Source organism: Phoca vitulina, unplaced genomic scaffold (genome assembly GCF_004348235.1).
Source record: "Phoca vitulina isolate PV1807 unplaced genomic scaffold, GSC_HSeal_1.0 scaffold26, whole genome shotgun sequence".
Classification (NCBI taxonomy): domain Eukaryota; kingdom Metazoa; phylum Chordata; class Mammalia; order Carnivora; family Phocidae; genus Phoca; species Phoca vitulina.
This window is the reverse complement of record NW_022589729.1, coordinates 6318183-6344053: the sequence shown is the minus strand read 5'-3', so window position 1 is coordinate 6344053 and position 25871 is coordinate 6318183. Positions and strand designations below refer to the sequence as shown.

Genomic DNA, 25871 nt, shown 5'->3' with positions numbered 1-25871 from the left:
TATCTTATCAAATGAGCAGCGGGTCTCAAGACATCTGTTTGAGCTGTGACGACCTGCAGCAGATGTGGGTGTGGCAGCCCAAGCCCCAGGCGCTGTCCAGGGGAGATAGGAGATCTGCTCCCCCAAACCCTGTTGACTCTTGGAAACCGCAGATATCTTGCCCGTGCATTCTTTGCAATGGAGTCTTGAGCATGAATTGTAATCTGTACAATGGAGCCTCATGTGAATGCTGGTGTCAAAGAGAAAATACCTGCTTGATAAGCTGCAAGGTGAGAGGTGAACTACATTTCACCGCTTACACTCATTCATTCATTCATTCACTCATTTATTCATTCATCCAACAAACATCTATTGACGGTTGACAGACAGATACCGGGGTATTTAGATAATAATCTGGCCACTCCCAAATTGCGTGACCACACACACGTTAGCCAGACTCTTTAATCCTACTTATTGGACACTGTCACAGCGGTGACAGAGGTGGTGATGGGGGTGGCATGAGCGTATTTCCTACGAATGCCTACAAATAACCTTAGGCATCTGCAGGTCTTCTAATCATGATATCTAAAGGGTTTTTTTTTTTTTTTTTTAGTAGTCCCATGAGGCAAGGAAATAAAACGAGGCAAAATGAGAGAGTGCATTTGATTCATGTCCTAAAATGAGCCAGTCATGGAGGCAGACGGATACAGAGGGACTCACCAAAAACAGCTAACATTTTAAGACCACTGACTCTTTGCCAGGAACTTGCATGATCTCATTTCATTTTCACAATACCCAAGCAGTAGGTACCCTACCTCCCGTAAAAGGTGTGAGGGATACTGATGTTCCAAGAGATGAAGGAAACTGCTCAGGATCAAACAGCTCCTAAGTAGCCTTTTAATCAGGATTTAAATGCTCACAGCCTGCTTAGCACAAATATACTAAGTATTGAAATATAAGAAAGAGACAAAGGCCCCTTGACATCTGGAAACTGAGAGAGCTCAGCCCTGGTATTGCTGGGACTGCCTTGAGACTCACAGCTCAGCCAGGGTGTTCTGTGGAACACAGTCTCTCCGAAAACTAGCAGCAGACACACCACACTTACTGTGGTGAGCAATGAGTAATGTACAGAACGGCCAAATTACTACGTCGTACACCGAAACGAATATAACATTGTATGTCGACCGCACTTCCATAATGAGAAAATGAAAGAAAGAGGAAAAAAAAACAGACAAGAGGCCACTATGTGCTCTTGTCTAAGCACAGACCAAAACAAAACCACAAAACAAAAGCACAAAAATCCCAGACAACCCCCTTGTCCTGCATACTATGAGAAGACTGCTGCTTTTTTACCAATTAAAGCGTGAGCCTTGCTTTCTTCCTTCCCCTTTGTAGATAGGATTTGTTAAGGTACCCAGTCATACAGAGAACAGATTGGTGGTTGCCAGAGGCAGAGGTCTGGGGATAAACAAAATAGGTGAAAGGGGTCAAAAGGTACAAATGTTCAGTTATAAAATAAATGAGTCCCGGGGATCTAAGGTGCAGCATGGTGAGTGTAGTTAATAATACTATAGTGTGTATTTGGAAGTTGCTAAGAGAGTAGATCTTAAAAGTTCTCATCACGAGAAAATAAATTTGTGACTATGTATGGTGACCAATGATAACTAAATTTGTGGTGATCATTTTGCAATATACACAGATATTGAATCCTGACGTCCTACGCCTGAAGCTAATATAACATTGTATGTATAGCAATTATACTTCAATTTTTTAAAAAAAGACCCAGTCACGGAATTGTCCCCATTGGGATAATACTGGCAGCATCCCATCCAGGACTAAGCCCCATTTCCTTGAATCTTCCCCCAAATCACCTAACACAAGCCCAAAGGCTATCCTAAGTCCCCATGAACAGCCCCTTGCTGCACGGTTCCTGGGGCGTGCAGTCTCCCCCTGTCTGCATGGAGCATGAAGCCCCACTTGCTCAACCACAGGTGTGTTCCTGGTGGTCTCTGGTGGGAGGTCAGGGACAGAAATGGACGTTCAGCCAGATTCACTGGAAGCCCTCCCTGCCTCTGACCACAACCCGGGACCCAGTGATCCTGAGCAATAACGTGCTGTTGAAGGTGTCGCCTCGGCTGAGAGTTAAGGTCCTTTAGGATCGAGCCCTGCTGTTATAATGAAGCCCTTCAGCATTGGGTCTATTTTATTTTCCCGGGAATAAGATGTCTGGGATTTTCAGTCACGTGATCGGATCTGTATTGTTCTATGGCGATGTTGTACAATGTGGCCTCTGCCCTTGAGGCATTTTAGATCTAACTGGGTACTGGCTCTCAGGTTGGTCTACGCCATACATTTTTGGCATTTCCATCGCAAGTAGTGAGTTTAAATAAGACTAAATCTACTTGACGGGATACCTGGGTGGCTCAGTCGGTTAGGCGTCCAACTCCTGCGTTTGGCTCAGGTCATGATCTCAGGGTCCTGGGATCGAGCCCCACATCGTGCTCCCTGCTCAACGGGGAGCCTGTTCCTCCCTCTCCCTGCTGCTCCCCCTGCCTGTGCTCGCTCGCTCTCTCTCTCTCTCTCTCTGACAAGTAAATAAATAAAAGCTTAAGAAGGGGGAATAAATCTACTTGAAATCCTACCTATTAGAGTGGGCATTTTAAAGATCTAACATTCTCACCCTGTGCTGAGCCCGACACGGGCAGTCTCCTGTCACCCTCACAACAATGTCAAGAGGCAGGAATTCTAATTTTCTCCCGTTTGACAGATGGCAAAACTGAAGCCTGGAGAACTTTTTTTACTCACAATGTTCTTCGTGAGGCCAAGCAGGTCATCAGTGGTAGAGCCGGGAATTAATGGCAGGCCAACTCAGGAGGCAGAATGCTCAAACTTTAAACTATACTTCACAGCATATGTTAATTTGTATAATAGAATCTCTCCGTAAAGCACTTTTCTGCCACGTAGGTTTAGGGGTGTAGTGGGCCAAATCGTGTCTCCCCGCTTAGGAAGGACCGTGCAGCGGACGTTTAAACAACAGAAAGCTAGACCTATGAAGCAAGTGTCAAGGCTCGCTCCTCCCAAAAGCGTCCTATTCGTTTTTTTCTGAATACCTTTGAACATCAGATTATAGCCACACACTGACCGCAGTCAGCATGATTTTCTTCAGGTTCCAGCTTTCTGAGGCAGACAGGAGACCTGGTGATCAACGTGCCCACCGCGAGCCTATATCAACGGGGCCACTCTGAGAATTTGCTCCCCTCTGCTCCCTGCTCCCTCCCCTGAGAAAATGTAGGCAAAATACCAGCAGCCCTTGGTTGTAAATCCCATGCCAATTTCCTCTTGCATCTCCAAGCCTAAAAGAACCAGTGTGGCATGCCAAACGTTTTTGCTCCATATTGGAGCTCATTGTTACGGCGCAGCCACATTTGTGATCACGTGGTAAAAATGTGAGGTGACAGAGTCCACCCTCCTTTTGCTTCACAAAAAGATGAGAAAGATCATGGCTCTGCTCCTGGGCACAGGATATGTCCCTTTCCTGGGGCGTGCAGTCTCCCCCCGTCTGCATGGAGCACGAAGCCCCACTTGCTCAACCACAGGTGTGTTCCTGGTGGTCTCTGGTGGGAGGTCAGGGACAGGTGGCACTCCTGAATCAGGACACCAGGCTTGTGAGGGCTGTAGTGTGTCATCCACAGGAAATCACCCCGTGGGGCCACGAGACCCACTAACATAGAAAAGGAAGAAACTGGCACAAGAAGAGAAACCGGAAAGGAAGTAACCTAGAGAATGTAATCCAAAACTGGAAAAAGTGAAAATGACTTTCGAGCATAAAAGGAACGGGTATGATATTCACTCCCCAACTCAGGCAACACTCTATTTACTAGTCCACACAGCAGCTGTCCTCACACCCTCTGCTCTTCTAACTTCCTTGGGGATCTGCATGCTTCTTGTCTGTTGGAGAAGATAAGGCTGGGGGCCAGGTGAGAGAAGGAGCTTCAGGGACAGGCTGGCTTTGTCCTTCCTCCCGGAGCAGAGAGAAGTAGGAGGGTTGACCAGAAGTTTGGAGGTGGCCAGGAGGCTGGTCAGGAGGCTTCTGCCACAGCATGGATGTGAGCTGATCAAGCTGAACCCAAGAGACGGGGACAAGACTAGAGAAGCAGGGACTGACATCGAGTCCTTGAAGAAAACATTAATGGAGCACAATGACTGGATGGACACAGGACGAGAGTAAAGGCAGCATTACACACAGCAGCGAGGTTCGGGCAGAAATGCACCAAGGAAAGCTGACCGTAGAAGTGAGAGAAACTCCCTGGGAATTTAGAGGAGTGTGTGCAGACTCCCCGAGGACATGCACAGTGAGCACTCAGCAACAGCTAGTGGAGCTCAGGATCCCGGGCAGCCCAGGAGATGAGATGGCAGGTGCTCCAAACGCTGAACAACAAAGCAACACGGAGTGTGGTGGGGAAGGCGTCTGGATAAAATCATTTCTGGTGAATAGTCTAGTATCGGCATTTCCCCAATCTGCGCCCACCTCCCCACAAAAGCTTTGGGGCCAAGGGCTTAAAGAATTAAGTCTAAAAATCTTTTTAAAAAAGCGGGGTGGGGGGGGCGCCTGGGTGGCTCAGTCATTAAGCATCTACCTTCGGCTCAGGTCATGGTCCCAGAGTCCTGGGATCGAGCCCAGCATCAGGCTCCCTGCTCTGCAGGAAGCCTGCTTCTCCCTCTGCCACTCCCCCTGCTTGTGTTCCCTCTCTTGCTATGTCTCTCTCTGTCAAATGAATAAATAAAATCTTTAAAAAAAAAAAAGAAAAGAATGAAGTCTAAGCTTTCAGGTTGGATTGTCCTTTCCCCCCACCTTTCTCCACCCACTGAACTACTCCAAGGTCAATTTCAAATGCCACATCTTCCGTGAAGGCTTTCCTCCTCACCTTCACGCGTGTGGATTGTAGCACTATTTAATGCCAATTCACTTTAAACGGTATTTAATTGACAAAATGGAATTACAGAGATGGGAGGAGGCAGGATAAGAACAGGAAAAATGTGAATGCCAAGTTGAACATGTAAGATAACAAAATCACTTGACATTTAACTCTGCTCTCCTGTCTTCTAGGACTCCTCCAATGACCCCACAAGGAAGGAAGCACAAGCCTTCATCATCGGAAAAAAAAAAAAAAAAAAAACTCTGAAGCTCAATGAAGTTAAAGGATTTGTCCAAATCCTGTAGTTGGTAACACCGAAAAGTTGAACCTAGTCATTCATTCATGTGTTTATTCATTCAGTAAGTAAGTATTTATTGGTGCCAGGTCCTGTGACACTGTTCCAAGCACGGGATGGGGGCTGAAGAACACAGCTGTGGATCACACGTAGCCTTATTCTAGTGGGAGACACAGGAAATAAATGAGTAAATGTATAATCTAATGTTACAAAGTGACAGTGCTATGAAGAAGTATCAAGCAGGGGGGAGACACAGAGGAGACAGGGTTCCCCACACTAGATGGAGTAGTCAGACATCCTGTACTCTGCGCCCCGAGCTCAGTCCTCTGTTCCATCCTGCAGACTCATTGCAGAGGGAAGTTGATGGTCGTGAAGTGTGTAGCCCTGTTCTTTTACAGATGCTGCCCAGGGCTTGGGATGTGTACATCTGAGCACCAAAACCCATTCAGCGCAAGATCCTCCACCCCCCCCCCCCGCATGCCCAGGCTGTGAGTAGGTCTCCTTAAACTCCCACAAAGCTGGACTGCCTTATTCAATTTCCAATGTAGACTATAAACTCCTGGAGGCAAGAACCACTCACACGGTTTCCAGTAAGTGCATGTCGGTTATCAGTCGATGGGTTGATCAGATTAAAAACAATTGGAAGAACCGGAGACTGTTCCCCTTAAAATCTATAGGACTTCTCCAAAACAAGCCCAGCCTCTCTGCCATTGCCTACATCCCAGGAGCTCCCGTCCTGCACAAACCCGGTTGGGCAGCCCAGCGCCGCACAAGCCCCACGAGAAAACCAGGTCAGTCCAGGCTACAGTAAGTAGTCAGCTGCCTCAATTTGGGGCGTTTTTGCCAAGATGGGCCCTGTGACATTGCAGATGGTGGAGAGTGGCAGGGGGTACAGAGAAAACTGCAGCAAAGCAGAGATGGAGACTTAGTCCCACATTAGTGTAAAACCGATCTGAAACGTTACTGAGGAATAGACCGACTAGTGTAAGCGGCAAAGACAAAATGAGTTCCACCACTTGGAGTTATCCGTCTGATTTCCACAAACATCTCAGTCATGCATTGTGTGTGTGTGGTTTTTTAAATTTATTTTACTGCACCATTGAACATCTTTCACTGTTACAGGTACGCATGTGTATATATCACTGGGGGATTTCCCATGCAATTAGTAATGAGTTATTTAAACTTTGTATCTTAAAGTTTTAATAGTTCCCACAAATGTGACAATTACACTTTGGCAAAATCGCCTGTGAGGACAGAAGGAAGACTTGAAGCAACAGAACTCCGTAATACTGTAACATTAACTTCAGACCTCCTGGAAAGGGTCGCTCTCCCTCCAAAAATCACCATCCTTCCTGGATGATTCCCACTAGAATTCACAGCAGGCTCATCATCGCTGGCCTGGCTTTGTACCATGAGGAGACAGTTGATCCATCCAGCCATATTCAAGAAAGTTCCATGTAAACAAAAAGGTGCAGAATAAAACACCTGAAAAGAGAAGCTCCCAAAGGTGACACATCCGTATTAGCTAATCTCCAAATTCATAAGAACATTTGGATTACATACAGTGAGGATTAGGGTCTGATGCAATTTCCATTTGAGCAGCTACTTTCCTGATTCAATACCTTCATTCCTATCTGCGGCGACTCAGGTGCAAATACACTCAGAAGTACAAATAGGTAACAACTTAGCAGGTGAACAGGAAAGCTAGAGAACAGGCATGCTCATTATTCAGTCTAAATTCAAAACCCAAATCAGGTTGCGTTTCCTCATTTTATTTTCTAACACAGTCCTTTTTTGCAGTCTTTAATTGCAAGAGTGTAAAGATATATTTAAAAGCAGGAAATGTACCTTGCCCTCCAGGAAAATAATGTGATATGAGTTGGCAAAGGATTAAGCTAACCACAGACAATACAGAATTTTTTTTAGCATCTGAACTCGTCCTTAGCACCAAGATAAGCTGCTTGTCTGGAACCAATAGAAGAAACATCATCAAGTTTAAAACTGGTGATGAATTAAACACCTTAGCCCCAAGAATCCAATCATACTGGTATTTTCTGGTCTCATTTTGTGGGGAGTTCATCAAACTGAGGACATTCATGAGTTGAAGGGGTCATGACAGAACAGTGAGAACAAATGCTTTTTTTCTTCATTTCATTCACTGTTGTATTGACTGATCTGCATAATCAGATTTGTAAGGCCTTTCTTCCCCCCAAATTATATCTTTTCTTTAAATGTCTAAAGATCCTATGTAGAGTTGACTGTCATTTTGATGAACAGTTTGATCTCTCCTTGAAAAATATTTTTTTTAAAGAGTGAATTCTGCAGAACTGATTCTATTAAAATGATTACAGAGCTCTGGAGGGACTTTTATCAACAGTAATTCTCAACTACCCTTAGGTTAACTCAGTGGCTCAGGACTAGAGACCAATTTGCCTGCAGAGGATTGTGGCGATGTCTGGGGACATTTTTTGTTGTCATGATTCATGGGTGTGCATCTAAGTGGGCGGAGGCCAGGGATGCCGCACAACATCTTACCGTGCACAGGACAGCCCCCCACAGCAAGGAATTGAAAATGTCACTAATGCTGAGAAAGCGTAACAAAAATTCTTACTACTTACAGGGCAGCTGCCTTATTAAAATCCCAAATCCACCTCAGTGATTTCTCTGATCTTGAAAGCACTCTTTCCTACTGAATTTTGGCATTCCCGATTTACCCCCCACTAGAGTTTGGCCCGCTGGTGGCAAAAAGGAAAAGAAACTAACCAATATAGAGAATATTTTTAATTCTTCCTCAAACAATGTCTCCCTATTTTATTCATGCTTTATCAATAATTAGAGGGATCATACTTTTTTTTTTTTTTCTGTCCACAATGGAGCCTGGTAGTCCTAATGGATATTCATAATGGCCAAATGTCATGAAAACAATTCATCTCTATTTTCAAAAACCAATGTTGACATTTGGAAGATGAAAGCAGACACAGGACATCCCAGAGCCGGTGCTGAAATAATGGGGAAAGTACTCTTTCTATGGAGATAGAAGGACAGAGGACAGAAGCAAGCGCCGTCCCGTGTGTCCTCCAGGTTAGTGTGCAGGATGGCTGGTCCGGACCTGACACACAGAGGATGCTTGAAACTTTTAAAAAATTATTTTCATTTTCTTAAAAAAAGAGGAAGATTTCTGGAACTGACCTAAGCACACAGGAACGCTAAAGTAAACGACAGCATTTTTCTAATCTCAGAGGAAAACAGTATCGCTAAAAACCACTGTTCATCAGACTTACTACCACCAGGCAAGGTTGGCTCAAAGAGGAAAAGAAAAGTCCCGCCTTTCCTTGGCAGAATTAAAATGCAGAACAACTAAAGGGAGAGTAAAACCCAAGTAAAAATCCCAGACTGCAGGCATCACAGGGCCGGAGATGACTAAGGAAACCACCTAGCCCCATACAAAAATATTGCACTTAATTAGCTTGTTTGAACACATCAAACGCATTCAAACTGTCTTAAAAGGGACTATTTCACATGAACTCTATGTGAGTAAGTGTCCATCAAGCTACTTTTCTGAGGTAAATTTAGATATAACAGAATTAAGTGACTTTTCCTTAGAGAACATTATCTGGGTGTAAACTAGTGCTCACTTCCTTAGCCAACTGCACAGAAACTATAAAATTGTAATTTTTTAATAAAAGCAGAATGATGTGAAATCAAATTAGACCTTCAAATCTGGAAGTGAGGGACAGATTTCTTCTTTGGTTCCAGTCAAGACATCTCAACCAACATTTGTCTAGAATTTCATCCCCTCATCACAGTGGTGAGCTTCAAAGAGAACCCCCCGGTTTTTTGTGAGTACATGCTGTACTTTTAGTATTAAAAATAAAAGTGTTGTCTTATTTTTACCCCTCTTCTGGTGATACAGACTAGTCCAATAAACTCCTAGGGATAAAAATGCATTTACCTAATTCATGGCCAACTTAAACTCAGATCATAAATTTTGAAGGAATGAATGAAAAAAATTCCTATTCTACTGATCACAACCGCTTACTTATTTCAGCCTTAGAATGAACACTAAGACATTTTTTTTTTTTAGCTGGTATTAGTGCTGAAAAATGCGGGCGCTTTTTCCATTACCAACCCAGCATTTCTGTTGACTCCCATGCAGATTCTAAACAGAACTCTGTGCCTGGAGCCTAAGAGATGACCACTGCCAGTCAATTTTACAACCCATCAGGGAACACTCTAGTTCTCTCTGAGGGCATCTCCACTTTCTCAGACCTATTTTGAGACTGTTCTGATTAAAATACTGCTGCCTAAACAATGTGTTCAATATAGGACAGAGGCTCTTTCAATACTAATGTAAGTCGATTATGGATCCAAATCAGAGTCTAATAAATTTATTTGAAATTGGTAATATGGGTCAGAGCCAGAAAAGGAAATAAAGAAAATTGTAAGTTCCTCAAAACACAATAAAAGGCAGCAATTAAATTAATTCTCATTTTTCCCTACACATACACTTTACCATCAAGTTACTAGTTGGCAACTACAATAAATATTTTTAAATATGTCTAGTGAAAGAAAAGTCAATCTAGCTTATTTTTTTGGCAGGAATGAATACTCAGTGTCATATATTCTTCTATCTCAGGAATACTCATGTTCTCCTGGTAAAGGTTACACATATCAGCGTGATCATATAAAAAAAGACCCAAAGGAAATTTGGACAAATAAATCATTAAGCAATAAATGAGAACAGTCCCCAACTGGACCGATTCTGCAAGACAACATCTAAGTATTGTGTCATACCTTAGGAAGTGGAAATATCCCCATACTTCCAAGTGAAAAAAAAAAGTATTTTATGCATTAAACATCTGAAGCACCCTACAGCTGTAGTTCATTTCACAGCGGAAAGTAAACATTAGTTTTCTCTCTACCTCACAAAATGAAGAGATGGTCAGAAAGCCTTTTCTTCCTGTCTTCCCCTAATGAACTCCACGTCCTCTCATGTTCTGAGACTATTTTCTACTCTAATAGGCGTTCATTTTACATTTATTCGAAAATGAGTCAAAGAAAAAAATTTCCGCAGTGATAGGACTATCCAACGTTCCTTTTTTGTGATCTTCTAGTGGAATGAAAAAAAAAAAAAGAGCTATCATGATTCTTAAGCTTTTTCGATGTACTTGGCTATGAGCTCACCTGAGAGTCAGTTACAAGTTCCAATCACTTTAAAACGGGAACTGTTTTGAATCCCGTGTCCACAGCCATGGAGTCCCAGCCTTCAGCGTCCCTGACACTTATGCGAGTGCAGTTTGCTTCTCAAAATAAATGTGCAAACGGAAATGGTGAGTTTGTGGAAAAGCAGCATGAGATACCCAGGACAATGTAAAGGGCTTCTCGGTCACACAGAAATTAACAGACACATGCAATTAACATCCCAGACAACCAGCCCCTTGTTGAACACGGAGCGAGCACACCGCCAGTTTGATCAGTGTCTACAGCCCACAGAGGTCCTTCCACGAGCCAGAGTGCCTCGTCTACTCAGTCTGTTCAGGTGGGGACCAGATTAAAAATGTGTGCTGTTGACATAATGTTGGTCCTCCTGAGTTTTGCTAAGAGCTTGTCCGTGGTCACTCGGGCAGCTGTCCAAAGATACTTCAATAGCCACTTGTGTTGTTTCTTGCCCAGCGAAGCTATCACTTGGGTAGGTGTCTAGGCGGGGACAGCCATTGTGCTCGGCGCAGCCGTTGACGTGGGCCAGAGGCAGGGCCCCCGGTGGGCAGCACAGCTGCTTCTCACAGCCCTTGGAGATGCAGGGCGAGCTGCAGAGCAACAGCGAGTCCTTCGGCTCCACGGGATCCTTCAAGTCCACCTGCTCAAACTGGATGGTCACATTGTGGATTCCCACACTGTGGAAGATTTCTCGAATTTTCCTACTGGCGTCCTGATAGCCCCTGTCCTTCTGATACTTGATGTGCAGGGTGGCAATGATCTTTCCGCTTATAAGTTCCCAGATGTGCACTTCATGTACACTGCTAATCCCGGGCACGGCCGAGAGTTTACTCACTACAAGAGGGAAGAGCAGACAATTAGCGAAGGCTCCTGGAAACAAGGTCCCACTACGGGAGGGACATGGTCCCTGAAGGCATTCTCACCAAAACGGTGTATTTACAGCGGGAAGAAAAAGAGCTGTATCTATATGGGCACATTTTCCCATAATCTTCTTTCTCCTCTTTGCGTCCCTATACCATCCACCACGAGCCCATAAAAGGCAATTCAAGAAAATAAGTTTAACAACACCCAAAAGAATTCCCAAGGTTCAAGGGAATGGACACCCAAACGGGCTGTGCTGGGAGTATAAAGTAGGATGCCTTTTTGAAAGGGGAGAATTTGGCAATATGGACCGAAAACTTTTACCAACATCCCTAGTACTAGGAATTTAACCTACAGGGAAATACCCTAACATTCATGTACAAAAATGGTTTGGGCAATGTTCTTTGTATTAATGAGAAAAATGGAAACAAGGAAATAGTTAAATCAATTATATAAAAGAATATGATAACAGCCATTAACAAGTAAGTTGCATATTTAAGGATATGAGGAAAAATATATAAGATATCTTTAAGTGAAAACACAAATAGTTATAGTGTACACACGGCACGAGTTTTTTCTTTCTTTTTTTTTAAACAAACATCAGTGTATATACCCACACAAAAATTTTATGCAGGTTAAAGCCTGTTTTATTGAATGACTGATTCAAAAATATTAAAAGTGGTCATTTCTGGGTGGCAGGATCATGAGAGATTTCTGTTTTTTTATTTACATCTTCTATACTTTCTCAAATGAACATGTATTTAGAGAGCTGATGTTGAATAGTGATTCTGAGCAAAGACCCTGTAAGCCAGCCAGAGTCTGAATCCCAGTTCAGACATGGCCTTGGGTAATTTAGCTAGCCCCCAGTGCCTCAGTCTCCTTATCTGTAAATCGGGAATAATAACGAGAGTACCCCATAGGTTTACTTGCAGGATTGAAATGAGTGAATATAAGTAAAGCACTTAGAACATTACTAGCATATAATAAGTGCCATAGAAGTGTTGCTACTCTTATTACCATCTATTTTTAAATATTTTTAAATATATATATATATATATATAACTTTGTTAAAAGGCAATATAAGCCATTATATATCACAAATCGTTTTGATATGTTTATCTTGTTTCTTCAACTGGAAAACAAGCTCCTGGAAGGTAGAGACCATGCTGCCTATCTGCTCCTGGGTATCTCCTTCCCCACCTCCCACGTCCTCTGCCTGCAGCATTGGGCAGATAGTAGATTGCAGGAAATGAAGGCTGATTGTTTTAACTCTGTACAGCAAAGCAGCCAGAGAGCTGACCACGCCTAACTGACTCTGAGACTGTAAACGAAGCAATGCTGCCCAAGAGGAGGCCCCAAAAGGTGAAAAGAACACCCAGGGGAAAAGACTAGGAGAAGCACCAGCTGTTAGCAATGGCTCGACCAGCTGGTCCCAATGCGTGCTACTAAACAGAGGGCTGGCAGGGCTATGAGCTACCCTGACCACCGCAAATCACACCCTCACAGGGGAAAGCCTAGCCATGGACATACAATGTATTAAGACCCATTCAAACCTCATTTCAGGGATCTGTCATGAAGTAAGGTCTTCCGACTTTGAGCCTCATAGTGGACCGGGCTCTATCTCATGGTGAGTGGCTCACTGGTGAAGCAATGATAGTGTAACAGCAAATATGCAAGAAAATTCTTCTTCTATAAAAACATAATCTCCATTTAGAAACACTAGAAATAAAGTTGCACATTCAGTTTCTCACCAACGTCTCGATAGTTCCCACCTAGAAACTCTGCAAAGTCTCTCAACTATGTATGCTCAGAGGCACATAACTAAGGTGAGAGTTTGACCTTCTGTTTGAGCACAGCAAAGAGACAGGTTTCATTACTGAAGGAGGTCATGAATGACCTGAATTTAAAACATGGTCCTTTTTATGGTGTTATAAGAGACACGGTGACTTTCGTGCCCATAAAAAATCAATTAACTAGAAAGCAGGATCCAGAATACAAATGAATGATTCCTATTTTCCGAATAAGGAGAATAAAAATCAAGTTCTTGGCAGGGTAACCTTACTGGAAGTAAAATAAAGCCTGACATGAACGTAAGAGCCGAGGCATAGGTCTTGCCCAACACTATACTCTCAAAAATTTGCAGGTGAGTCAGAGAGTCATGGGTTGCAAAGGACCTTTGGTTCTTGGAGCTGTGAGTCATCTTCCTAGGCTACCAAACATATGATAGATGTCTCTATTGCCAGGTGATTTAAAGTATTTCAGGATACATAAATCAAACACTATTCTGAAATAACGCCGGCCCTTTGGCCGGAGGAGCATTAAGCGGGCGTGGTTCTAGATGAGCGTCATGTGACTTACTCAGCTCTTCCATGTTGACTCCTCTGGGGACCATCTGCAGCAGAATGGCAGCAGTCTCCTTGATGAGTGGGAAGGCAGATGACAGAATGATGATGACCATGACGATAGTCAGGCTGGGGTCGATGTAGCACTGCCAGTTACAGGGGTCCTCAGGCTGCAGGGGATGCACGTAGAATACGATGGCCGTGACCACCACGACCACCGAGCCCAGCGCATCGCCCATCACATGCAAAAGTACACCTGCCAGGAGGAAAGAGAGACCGCTAAGGGACAGATCCAAACTCGGGAGCTGCGTGACGCTCAGTGATCTGGGTTCCCAAGTCTAAGACCAGTTGCTATTTGTTTTCTTTTTGGTTAAAACAGCAGGATGGGTGCGAATGAAAAAAATAAAAAAGTCCTCTACTTTGCAGAAAACAAAACCCTAGGCCACCATCCCAGGACGCAGAGAACCTGCAACAGCCTAGGAAGATTCTGAGCTACAGACGCCAGTGGGAAGAGGGACTGTATCTGCCCATGGTGCCTCACCACCCCTGCCTGCCACTCGTCAGAAGGCACCGAACTGGAAAACAGAGGCTGTGCAAATGGTTTCTTAGTCTTTCAGACAAGTATCTGCGATTTAAATGGTTTTAAACATTTTTAAGAGGAGAAGGAACCAAGACATATCAAGAGAGTGGTTCTTGGGGCGCCTGGGTGGCTCAGTCCATTAAGCATCTGCCTTCGGCTCAGGTCATAATCCCAGGGTCCTGGGATCGAGCCCCGCATCGGGGTCCCTGCTCCGCGGGGAGTCTGCTTCTCCCTCTCCCTCTGCCTGCCGCTCCCCCTGCTTGTGCTCTCTCTGTCTCTGTCAAATAAATAAACAAAATCTTTAAAAAAAGAAAAAAAGAGAGAGAGAGAGTTGTTCTTGTTATTCCTTCTCTTTCCTCTTCCTTGATCCATCTCCCCCCTTCCCTGCATGTCTTTGCCTACTCCTCACTTAGCTGAGGTCATTCAAACTGGTTCGAGAGGTCATTAAGAAGGAACTCCAGCAATACTGCCACTGAATAAAGAGCGATCTGTCACAATAAAATAAAATTAAAATTAAAGAGATAATAACAAACATCGTGGTTGCCTTTAATCAAGGGAATCAACCTTAAAGGTTTTGATTATGATACAGAAAATATGCAATCCTAACACAGAAGATCTGGGTGTCCAGTTGTATGCGAGACACAGACTAAACTGGGATTTAGGTGAAAACCTTGTCAGAAGGATTATAAAAATATAAACACCAGGTAATTTTTTTTTTTTTTTGCAGAAAACATCAGATGCTTGCTATTCAAAGTATGGTGTGCAGACTAGCAGCATCAGCATCCCCCAGAAGCTGGTGAGAAATGCAGAATCAGGCCCCACCTCAGATCTATGGAATCCGATTCTGCATTTTTAACAAGATCACCAGGGGATTAAAACTCAAATAAAACTCCCAGAGCACTGCTCTAGAAGAAAGCATATAGATTAAGAAAGATTCATTTTGTCTCTCCAAGTATCCCACAGATCCATTTGGTTGAATTAATAATAATCCAAAATCCTAATAACTCACTTGTGGCTACAACCAAACGGTCTCACTTGGAAGATGCTTTAATTGGGCTAATGCTGCTTTTTGGCAATAATTTTAGGATTCTGAGTAGCTGAGCAGCATCAGAGGCAAAACAGCGTTCTGTAAACATACGAAATGCAATTTGTGGCAACCTCCCCCCACGCCAAAATAATACAGGAATAAAAAATATCTCTACATTTCCTTCTGGCTGAGTGGTTAGGTATTAGAACAGAATTCTGGCTCAATAAATACATTAAACAATTCCATCTTCTAATTCTGTGCCCCTTTTCCCCCACCCCACCCACAAAAGAGCTTTTTACTCCCCAGTCCCTGTTCTGAGCCACAAAGAGAAAATCCCAAGAGTTGGTCTATATACCTTGTTCCTCTAGGGAAACCCGAAGATCAAAGCCTGAACCTTCCCCAGGGCAGTACAAAGGGATACTATAAAAATACGAAGACCAAGTATTTCCTGTCTGCACTTGACATCATTTTCACTGCCTGAGACAGTTGTCATCCTCTGTTTCCTGCATGACAGCCTCGTTTCCTCCATTAGACATGAAGTGACGTGAGGATGAGGGTCATGCTCTGCATTTCTTGTGTTTATATTTTGGCACCAGAAGCATACAATGCAGGCACTCAATGAAACAGTATTTTCTGGTTGGTCGGTCATAACTCCCATGACATAGAGTAACTTCTACCTTTTACTCAATAATAATAATTGTATTGCCAGTTAACATATATGAATCAGACGTTGTTGTAAGTATGTTCCATGTATTTACATATTAAGTCCTTTGAAGGACTCTCTGAAGTGGTTACTCTCTCCATTCTACAAATGAGGAAACTGAGGCATGGAGTAGCTGAGTAACTTATCCAAGATCACCCAACTAGAAAGTGCCCGAGTAGGGATACAAGTCTAGCATAGTCTAACTAGAGAACCACTGTGCATCCTGCCTCACAGAAGTCCTAGATTCCCATTTCAGGTTTTCCTCCTAAGAAATCTCACTATTAGCCCCTCACAATTATACAAAATAGCTTTCACACTTGTTTTTCCCATAACCCACAGTTAGAATCATATTTTGCCTCCTAGCACACACAGAGACACGCAGTGAAACAAACGTGAAAAAACAAAGCCTATCCCAACATATGATTTATTACCGCTTTCTATTCTATTTCATTCAATTCTGGTTAATTTTCTAAATGCTGATCATATGCTACTAAATTGATTTTATGACCCAAACTATCATGGTTTTCAGTTTGAAAAACTGCTTAAAGCATGATTTCCTTAAATTCTTGAGACTGGATATTAGAGTGTGTTTTCTGGCCTCCCGTTCAAAGATGAAGAAGGCCTGGTCATTATCCTCCAGGGACAACAGTCCACTGGCAGGATTCTCAGAGAAGTGCACCAGGAACCTCGGGGTGGGGGGCGCTGAGTCCCTGTGACGGGACATCTCAAGGATGGCATCTCGAGAGATGGGGCAGTTGGGCAGGACTCTGAAGGGGGGCAGATCTCAACAGGCAGTGGCGTTCCAGGCAGAGAGAACTCAGAGAGAAAGTGTTCCAGGCAGGGAGCTCAAGGGAGGCTGCAGATGAGGACATGCCTGACAGGCAGCAGGGTGCCCTCAGAATGAAGTCACAGACCCTGACAGTTTCCGTGAGCCATGGACCTTGCCAAAGTCAGCCTCCGTGAGTCACGGGATTCTCCTCTGAGCAATGAGGATGAGAACAGCATCTGTCTCACTTCTCTCAGAGGCTAGTTCTGAAGAGTCTGTTGAAACAATGTCGGAAAGCCCACTGAGATGAAGTGCACAGAACTGATGGAGACGATGATAATGAGCGTGATTTGTTGAGTGTGTCCTCTGTGCTATTCCAACCACTCATGCAACATACCAATAAGGAGACTGAAGCTCAAAGAGGTTAAGTTACTTGCCCGAGGTCACCTAGCTAGTAAAAGGCAGAGGTTGACCTTGAACCAGATCTGCCTGACTGAGCACTGGTCACCTCACTGTAAGTGTGCATTAGATGGGGATGGGGGGCAGGAGAGACAGTTCAGGTCTAGGAGAGGAGGTGGGGCAGCAAAGGGGTAAAGAACAGGCCAGAAATGTCTAGAAAGGACCGCTGACACCGGAACAGCAAGCCTTTGAATGTCAGCAGTGTTAGGACTTTATTCTGGAAGCAGCAAAGATTTCTGAGCAGATTCTGATGGGATCACATCTGTGATTCAGAAAGCTAAGTCAGGCAGCATTATCTGAGAGACGAAGATCGACACTTGGTAGACAGCTCAGTTATCTGCTCACAAGGTAGCTTTGCAATGACAGGACACCTCAACCGTTGGCCCTCACTTCCTGTCTTGAGATTTTTTTAAAAACTCAGAAAAACTGGCAATTTGACATAAGTTGAAATTTGATGTGTCCCAGGCCTTGAAAAAGCCATCAGTGTCGTTGAATGTGTTGATAACCAGAAACACGGTGCACTAGCCCTGGGCATTAACAAGTGGTTATGGAAAGAGGAGTTCTTTCTTACTGGAAAAAAACAATTAGAAAAAAATCTCATCAAAGGAGACTTATTTTCAAATGATGTCAGGATTGCAGTTTATCTATTTATATTTATACTGAAATAAAAAATTTAATTATCTTTCTGACACTCTGTTGCAATAGTTTTTAATGTATCACATTTGATCCTATTAAATAAAATCAACAACTGAAATTGACAAGAATTCATAAAGGTTTGTGGTTTCACTGTGCTTTGCAGAAGATGGACTGTGTTTCTCAGAAGACATTTGTTTTTTTCCATTGAAATAAGAGAAACACTAATGAAAATCCAGAAATGATTTTTGTTCACACGAATCCCCGCCAGTCGTTTGCTCCCCTGCAGATCTAGGGGGACAGTCCTGTTTTCTCAAGCAGTGGCTTAAAGGTCAAAAGTGTAACCACTCAGTGGACTGTCTACACTGGAGAAGCAAGCCATCCTGCGTGGAGTGCACAAGCAGTATGCAAGACTGGGAAGAGGTGGAAATGAGAAGTAGGAGCCCAGGATCCCAGCCCCGCCTCAGCTGCCAGCCTGGGTGACTTGGGAAGTCACCAGACTCGCAGGACCCTGTTTCCTTATCTGCAAAACAAGGGGGTGAAGTCCATTCCCACTAAGGCCTTTCTACGCCTTCTCCGAATCATGGCTCCAAGATGAGGACACACGACCTAAGGGGAGGCCAGCCTCCCACTTGGCCTGAAAGATGGTGAGGTTCCTGGGAGCCACAGCAGGGCCCGGAGCGCTTACCCTCACCTAGGCAACAGGGTTGAGCCCAGCGATTCCACTCACTACCTGAGAGTCAACAGCTCCCACTTGGTGAGATTCGTACAAATGCGAGTGGCTCATGCCTGCATGCTGTCTGGCACAAAGCGTGCGCTCCATCAACAGGCTTTTCCTTCTGCATCGCCCAAGCACTTTACATGTTTTATCGAACAGCCACCCCCTCAAGTAGATACTATTTAAAAGATGAGGGAATTGGAAGCTTAGAGAAGTCCAAAAACTTGCCCAAAGTAAGAGTCTTAAACAGCAGAGCCAACACCCCAAACCCAGGCATCTTGAGCCCAAATCTCAATCTTTCAGCCACTGCATTATTCACCTCTGGTGGAAGCGACAGGTGCACGCTGGTCAGTACCTGTGGAGCACAAGGCTGAGCCAGGTACAGCAAGGATTTACCGAGGGCATTTTTCCAACTAGGAGCTCCAACGACTTTAGACTAAAGATCAGCCAGATCATACAAGTTTCATGATCATGCTGCAAGTTTCATATATCATGCTTCCCAAACAAGGTCACAATATCTACTGGTCCCACTCTTAAGTCCTCTCAGCATCTTTTCACCTACCTGTTCTCCTTCTCTGCAGCATGAGAATGGGTAATTAACAGAATGTGCTTTGCAAAATTAAAGTGGTATGGAAAATTTATGATATATATATATATAATACATATAGTATGTATTTGATACCTAAAATATATATAGTATATATTGTATTTTAAACTGAACCCAAAGAAAGAGAAAGGATAGTGATTTTTCATTACAGATTCTCTCTTTCCAAAAAAGATTCACCACCAAGCACTTTAGTAATTCCCCTGTTGTTGTTCAATTTTTAAAAATTGACTCATGTAGAAATTTTCAGGAGCTCATGTATGGTTGTTGTTATTGTCGGGGTTTTTTTTCTGGTTTTCCCTACAGATCCATTCCGGGTATCACTTTGTAAAACAGATGGGAGACTCTCAGAAATGAAAGTGTCTTCCAGATGACTACTTTTTCTTTATGTTATTTCCATTTAAGCCCTACCACAGGTTTCCCCCCAAATCATCTGGAAGTAAAGGGTTAAATAATCTTTGTTGAAATCCTCCAAGTTGAGACTGGGGACTTGGGCAAAGTCTCTGCCCAAGAAGTTGGAAGAGAGAGATGCTGGATACAATGTCGGTATCTGGTGAGAAATGCACCTCTGAACATCCTGGGCTAACCTTTGCCCAGTGCCTGTGAGCCTGAGCACAAGGCAGGGAGGATGCTAGTAACGTGCCATCCACGTGCCTCACCAGAACCCTCTGCTTTGGGCCTGGAAGTAGAGATTCAAGGAAGCCAAGAGACCCATCCCAGACGCAGATTTCTGGCAGAAAGAAGTGAGGCGTGAGGGTCAGTCCCCAATGCTACGTTGGATGCAGGCACCCAACTCTCTTCTCACCTTTATCAAAATCACATTCAAATAAAATCGGCCTCATTTTACGTTAGCAGTACCCACGAGTGGGCAAAATCAAGTAAAGTAATAGCATGTTACTGATCTGTGAGGCTCTGGAACAGGCAGCATTAGCCTGGATCTAAGTGGAGCAAGGATAAATCATTAGCAACTACTGTGTCACTCAGAATCAATGCAGTGATTAGGCAAGAGACCAGGGTCATAGTCTATTCGTGCAACCGACCTACTTTCTAACACACTTTATTAAAAGGCAAACAGAACCGAAGAGGACAGCACAGCCTGTATGTATTACAGACAAGGGTTTCAAATTGACCCAAAGTCGATCTTACCTCTGATATTCAGGGCTTCAGACTTTTTCTCCTTTTTCATAGTCTCTTCTGGTTCATTCTGGGTGTTCAGAGAATCACCTGCATTCAAAGAAGAAACCTTGTGTTGTGTATAAGTTCTACAAACAAAAAGAACCAATGGACTCAAAAAAAGGTTTTGTTATTTTAAACTCCTACTAGCTCATCAGACCCCCTACCTCTCCACACACACAGCCCAGAATAGTACATTTTGGCCTTGATATAAGTCTTGTGATCCACCTTTGGATTTCATTCACACTTCCATTCAAGTTTAGAAGAAAAAAAAGAGGCAAGTGGGAGCCCACCCCCACCCCCAAACCCATAACTCCCACGGGGATAGAAGGATGGGCAAAGGGGAAGGGTGAAAAACAAAGTGCAGACAGCATCTGATGAAGGGGCAACGGTTGGGGGGTGCTATCTGTTGCCCAGTAATAACTGATTTCTAAGAAAAGCAATACTCTGAAGCAGACAGAATAAGGGGAAGGGGAAAGAGGCAAAAAAAGGGGGGGGGGGCTGAGGATCCAGGAGAAAACAAAAGAAACTGTGGGGAATGCCGTAAGTTAGCAGCAGAGAATTAAAGCCGGGCTGCAGAGGACATGGATTTTTTTTACAAAATAGAATCAGCCGCAGCAACAGCCAGAAAGAAAAAGAGGGCGTGGATGCGGAGGAAGGGACGGGCGGGAGGAGGGAAAGGCAGAGAGGTCCAGAGGATGCAACCGAAAGGCACCTGCTACGTTGGAGAACACGGTCGCCCCCTGCTCCTGCTTGCTTTCCGCCGCGGCCACGCCGCGGGTGGCGACCGACGGCCGGCGGGGGCCCGCGATCGCGCGCGGGGAGCGGCCCTCGGCCGGCGGCTGGGGCTGCTCGCGCGGCGGCGGCGGGCGGCGGCTGCGGCGGCGGCGGGGGCCGCAGCAGGCGAGCCAGGCGGCGCAGTCCTGGAAGATGAGCAGCCCCAGCACGTTGACGGCCAGCCCCAGCGCGCCGACGATGAGCACCAGCTCGGCGTCGTCGATGCGCTCGGGCCGCGCCAGGCGCAGCACGGCCTCCACGGTGATGGTGAAGCAGAGCGCCGTGAGGAAGACGGCGTTGCTCAGCGCGCCCAGCACCTCGGCGCGCGCGTAGCCGTACGTGGCCCCCAGGCCCCCGCGGGGCCGCCGCGCCACGTAGCCGGCGCCCAGCCCCACGCACAGCGAGATCAGGTCGGACAGCATGTTGAAGGAGTCGGACAGCAGCGCGATGGAGTTGCCCAGGTAGCCCGAGACCAGCTCGGCCACGAAGAAGGCGACGGTGAGCACCAGCATGAAGAGCAGCCGGCACGTCTTGCCCGAGTAGCGGCCCATGTCGCCGAGCCGCCGCCGGTGGGGGCGCCCCTGCGCGGCCGAGCCCCGAGCCCGCCTCCGGCCTCGCTGCGGGGCCCCGCGCCCGGCTTCTTATACGGCGGAGGCAGAGCGCCCCCGGTCCCCGCACGTCCAGAGTCTAAGGGAGTGGCCGCGGCGGCAGTCTCTGAGGGCCCTCAGGCCGCCTCCGAGGCCCTTTCCCCCGGTCCCGGGTCCCGGCCCCACTTGGCAGGTGGCCACGGGCCAATGTCTGGCCTTCTAGGACAGCGCTGGGCAGATGGAGGGGCTGGGGACAGGGGGCGTGTCTGGAGCGCCCTCCTCCCAGACACCCTGAGGCATTGGCTTGCGGGGGGGGGGGGGGTTCACCTGCCGATCCCGACCCCGCTTCCCGGGTCTCTTCCCTCCCCGTGCCCTGACTGTTGACTCCTGGCGGTAAGGACCTTGACTGCCGCGGGGCGTGTTCGCCGCGGTGGACGTGGACACCTTCACGTACGGCCCGGACGCTGCTGGCATTCCAGACTCCACGTGAACCCGGGGAGGCCCCGGCCAACCCTGCCCAACCCTCAGGGGGCTTCCTGCCCTGCATTTCGTGCGCTTGGAGCCGAGCCCTCGCTCGGCAGGCCCACTCCACGGGCGCGCGCGCTCGAGCTATTGTATCCGCCCTCCTTGCGCGGAGCCTTCGCGCCAAGAGCGCATTCTCGGTTCCGTCACCCGCCTCACGGCACGACGTGGTCCCTTGTCCCTCATTCTCCCCTCCCAGCGTCTCCACTCACAAGGCCTCCCGCCCCAGGTGAGCTGCAGCCAGCCCTGGAGGAGAGCACAGATCATACTTTTCGGAAGCACGGCCCTCCCACCCAGCGCTCAGAAATCAGTTTCCCCGGGGGTCGACACAAGTCGCTTGACCGCCAAAGAAGTCAGGGCAAGGCCTCCTCTGTGTCCTCGTCTCATTTTTCCATGGCAGAGAATATTCCCTTCACCCCCATGTGTCCCTCACAGCATGACCTGATACTCAAAGTTCAATCGACTGACCTCCATGAAGGTTTATTCCAAATAAAGCCTTTCCTGTTGACAATAGTCTCTGTTCCAATTAAAAGTTATCCAGAAGAGAACCGTCCCCAGGACTCTGGGAGAGGCCGCCCACCAGAATCCTTGAAGAAGGAAGGGTGTTTGCTGTTGGGTGGTCAGGGAAAGGGGTGGGAGAGCCCTTGCAATTTTCTTTCTTGGCTTCTTTTTGTTTTGTATTCTTTCCTCATTCCCAAAAAAGGATCTGACTGTGAAGTCTGGTGATCTCTATTCCCCCTCTCCTGTCCCTAACCCCTGAACTTTAACCATTCCTGAAACACATGTGGTTTGGGCTTGGAAATAACTGCGTCCATTAGTAGCACACTCTGATTCTCGCCGCATTCACTCTTATCCTTATGAATCACAATCTTGTCTTTTAGCGCTAAGGGACCCTAACAAGCATGCTAAAATGTCCTTGACCTGAAGGTCCCACCTTACACAAGATGAGCATCCAAACTCAAGAAGCCCATTAAGTTTGGATGCTCATCTTAAGGGGTGCCTGGGTGGCTCAGTTGGTTAGGCGACTGCCTTCGGCTCAGGTCATGATCCTGGAGTCCCAGGATCGAGTCCCGCATGGGGCTCCCTGCTCGGCGGGGAGTCTGCTTCTCCCTCTGACCCTCCCCCCTCTCGTGCTCTCTCTCTCTCATTCTCTCTCTCTCTCTCAAATAAATAAAATCTTTAAAAAAAAAAAAAGAAGCCCATTAAGCCTTCCCTTCCCGGCTCCAAGAAAATATCCCTACACTGAGAACTTGAGGAAATTGATCATTTAAAGTATCTCTAGGGCGCCTGGGTGGCTCAGTTGGTTAAGCGACTGCCTTTGGCTCAGGTCATGATCCCAGAGTCCTGGGATTGAGTCCCAAGTTGGGCTCCCTGCCCGGCAGGGGGTCTGCTTCTCCCTCTGACCCTACCCCCTCTTGTGCTCTCTCTCTCACTCTTTCTCTCTCTCAAATAAATAAATAAAATAAAATCTGCTTAAAAAAAGTATCTCTAAACACGAGTATTAAAATGGTCAATAATTTAAAAGAAGTAAAGAGATATAGATAGGCTGACAAAAGCTTTGAAGCTGTTTGGCCTCGGACAAGCTCCTTAATGTCTGGTCTGGTTTTCACTCCTGTAGGAAGGGAATAATAATGGTGTCTCCTCATATGTTGTGAGGATTAAGTGGTTTAATATGTGTAAGGTGATTATAACAGTGCCTGGCACATAGTAAGCACTCAACAAATTGTTAGCTGTTGATTTTAAAAAAAAAAAAAAACAGGAAGAAAAAGTGTGGGGTGAGGAGGAAGAGACTGGGCAAGAGGAGGAGGGAAGGGCAAAGTGGGCTAGAGGGCCACCCGTTATCATCAGCACGCTAGTATTAATATTAGCACAACGGCACATGCGTGCAAGAATTACTTTTGAACCCCAGATGTCACACTCGGTCGCGGAAAAAGATACCCCAGTTTCTGGCTTATCCTGTCTTCAAACCATGAAGCCTCTGCAACATGTAACATAGGACAGCAAGCAAAGCAGTCGAAACAAGACAAGGGCCTGGTGGAAATCACTTGACAGAGCTCACCCAGGCCCTGCTGATTGCATTTCTGTGTCACTCACAACTGAAAGAAAAACCCCAGGTCAGCAGAAATCTATCTCTTGTGCCTGTTACCCAGCCGTTCTCCTAACAGAAGGCAGATAACGAGAATTATGTCACTGCCCCAGGAGGGTGGTTGATAGAACTGGAAAACCTGGCAGGCAGCAGGGAAGGCAGAGGAAGGAGCTCTGTGTGAGGGCCCCTGCCCAGGGCCTCGTTCCTGAATTCAAGATAGGCTGAGGGTGTCAACAAAATGCACTCAAGAGAAATGCTTTGACTGAAAATGTATAAATGATTAGATAGATAGATGTATATAGTTTATATATAGAAAGAGAATATATATAATCTAAGTTAAGTGACAAAAATTTAGACTGTCTCCAACATTTTCCTGCAGATGGTGAGGTTTCAACAGCTTCTGTTTATTGGGCTTTGAGTGCCCAACCCTGTGCTGAGCACTTTATAGACATAATCTCATTTCATCCTCACAACTGACTCATAAAACAAGCACTGTTTCATAGGTGAAGAACCTAGAGCCCAGAGATTGTAAGTAACTTGCCCAAGATGACACAATATGTTAAGTGATAGAATGGGGATCTGATCCAGGCATCAGACTTGGGAGCTTACATTCCTCGCCCCCACATTATACTAATTTGATCACTTTCAACACTCCTTTTGTTCTAAACAAATGAAAGGATTTTTTTTAAGTTCACTTTTTGTTGGCGTAGGACTTGATGTGCTACAATTTATAAAGTAGAGATTATAGCAGTGAAAGTTCTTCCTACACGGTATTGAACCAGAAACTAACCAACCTTTTTTTTTTTAAGAAATTGAAAAAGCAGCTGTTTTTGTTTTCATTTTTTTGTTCTAGTTGACCAGAGATGATGCTCCCTTCAAGGAAGAGAATGGACATCTCATCCAAGGCACCGAGCTATTATTCCAAAGAGGATGTAGCTCTTTTTCCCCATAGCTCCTGCCTCCAGATTTTAAATGCATCATCAGAAGCTGGATACTTCTCACCATTCGCCCAGCTCCAAACCCGCAGAGCATGATAATACTTGAGGACTTTCTAAAAGGAAATGGCTTCTCCAGGCAGCTGAGGAATCTCCCCTATCCTCCTTGTTGGTGAATTTATGTATATTTACAAAAAGCTTTTACAACACCTGTAAAAGCTATATGTCTATATTTGTAACACTTTGTAACACAGATACTTTCTGTACCCAAAAGTATGCATCTTGTCCCTCAAAGTTTTTAGAATACATTAAATTCAAGAGATCCTTTCCATGAGGTAACCACACTTTTTTTTAATGATAGAGGCATGAGGTGTAAAAAAGATTAGAAGTACGTAGTGGTCAACCCCACTTTGAACGGGCGAATTACTCAGCATGCTGTGAGTTGCAGCCCACTTAGAAGGAGGCGGCTCCCACATGAATTTAGAGCTACGCCCATCAGCCTGCCAAGTGGCACCCCCATGATTTCTCCAAAATGCCACTTTCTTATAGCAAAGTGGTGCATCTGTTCCTAGCACTAGGCAGTGGTCAGAATGCAAGCCTCATCACAACATCAAATAATACAACTTTCTTATTGAAAAAAAAAAGGACTCTAGATAATTTTAATTTTGCACTCACTTTAAGAAAACTTAAA

The 25871-nt window shown here is 45.4% G+C and overlaps 1 protein-coding gene across 2 annotated transcripts in view; it reads right to left on the bottom strand.

The window, feature by feature from the left end:
- Positions 1-6258: 6258 nt before the first annotated feature.
- Positions 6259-25871, bottom strand: part of SLC30A10 (solute carrier family 30 member 10) — a 40600-nt gene continuing 20987 nt past the window's right edge. The window contains exons 1-4 of one of the 2 annotated variants that reach the window (XM_032422245.1): positions 20989-21930; positions 20247-20324; positions 13627-13866; positions 6259-11241 (exon numbers count right to left, since the gene is read on the bottom strand). In XM_032422245.1, coding sequence (XP_032278136.1) covers positions 10742-11241; positions 13627-13866; positions 20247-20324; positions 20989-21601 — 1431 coding nt within the window. In that variant the 5' untranslated portion in view covers positions 21602-21930 and the 3' untranslated portion in view covers positions 6259-10741. Of the gene's footprint in view, positions 11242-13626; positions 13867-20246; positions 20325-20988; positions 21931-25871 lie in introns of those variants that run through there. The other variant, XM_032422246.1, reaches the window with a different exon arrangement.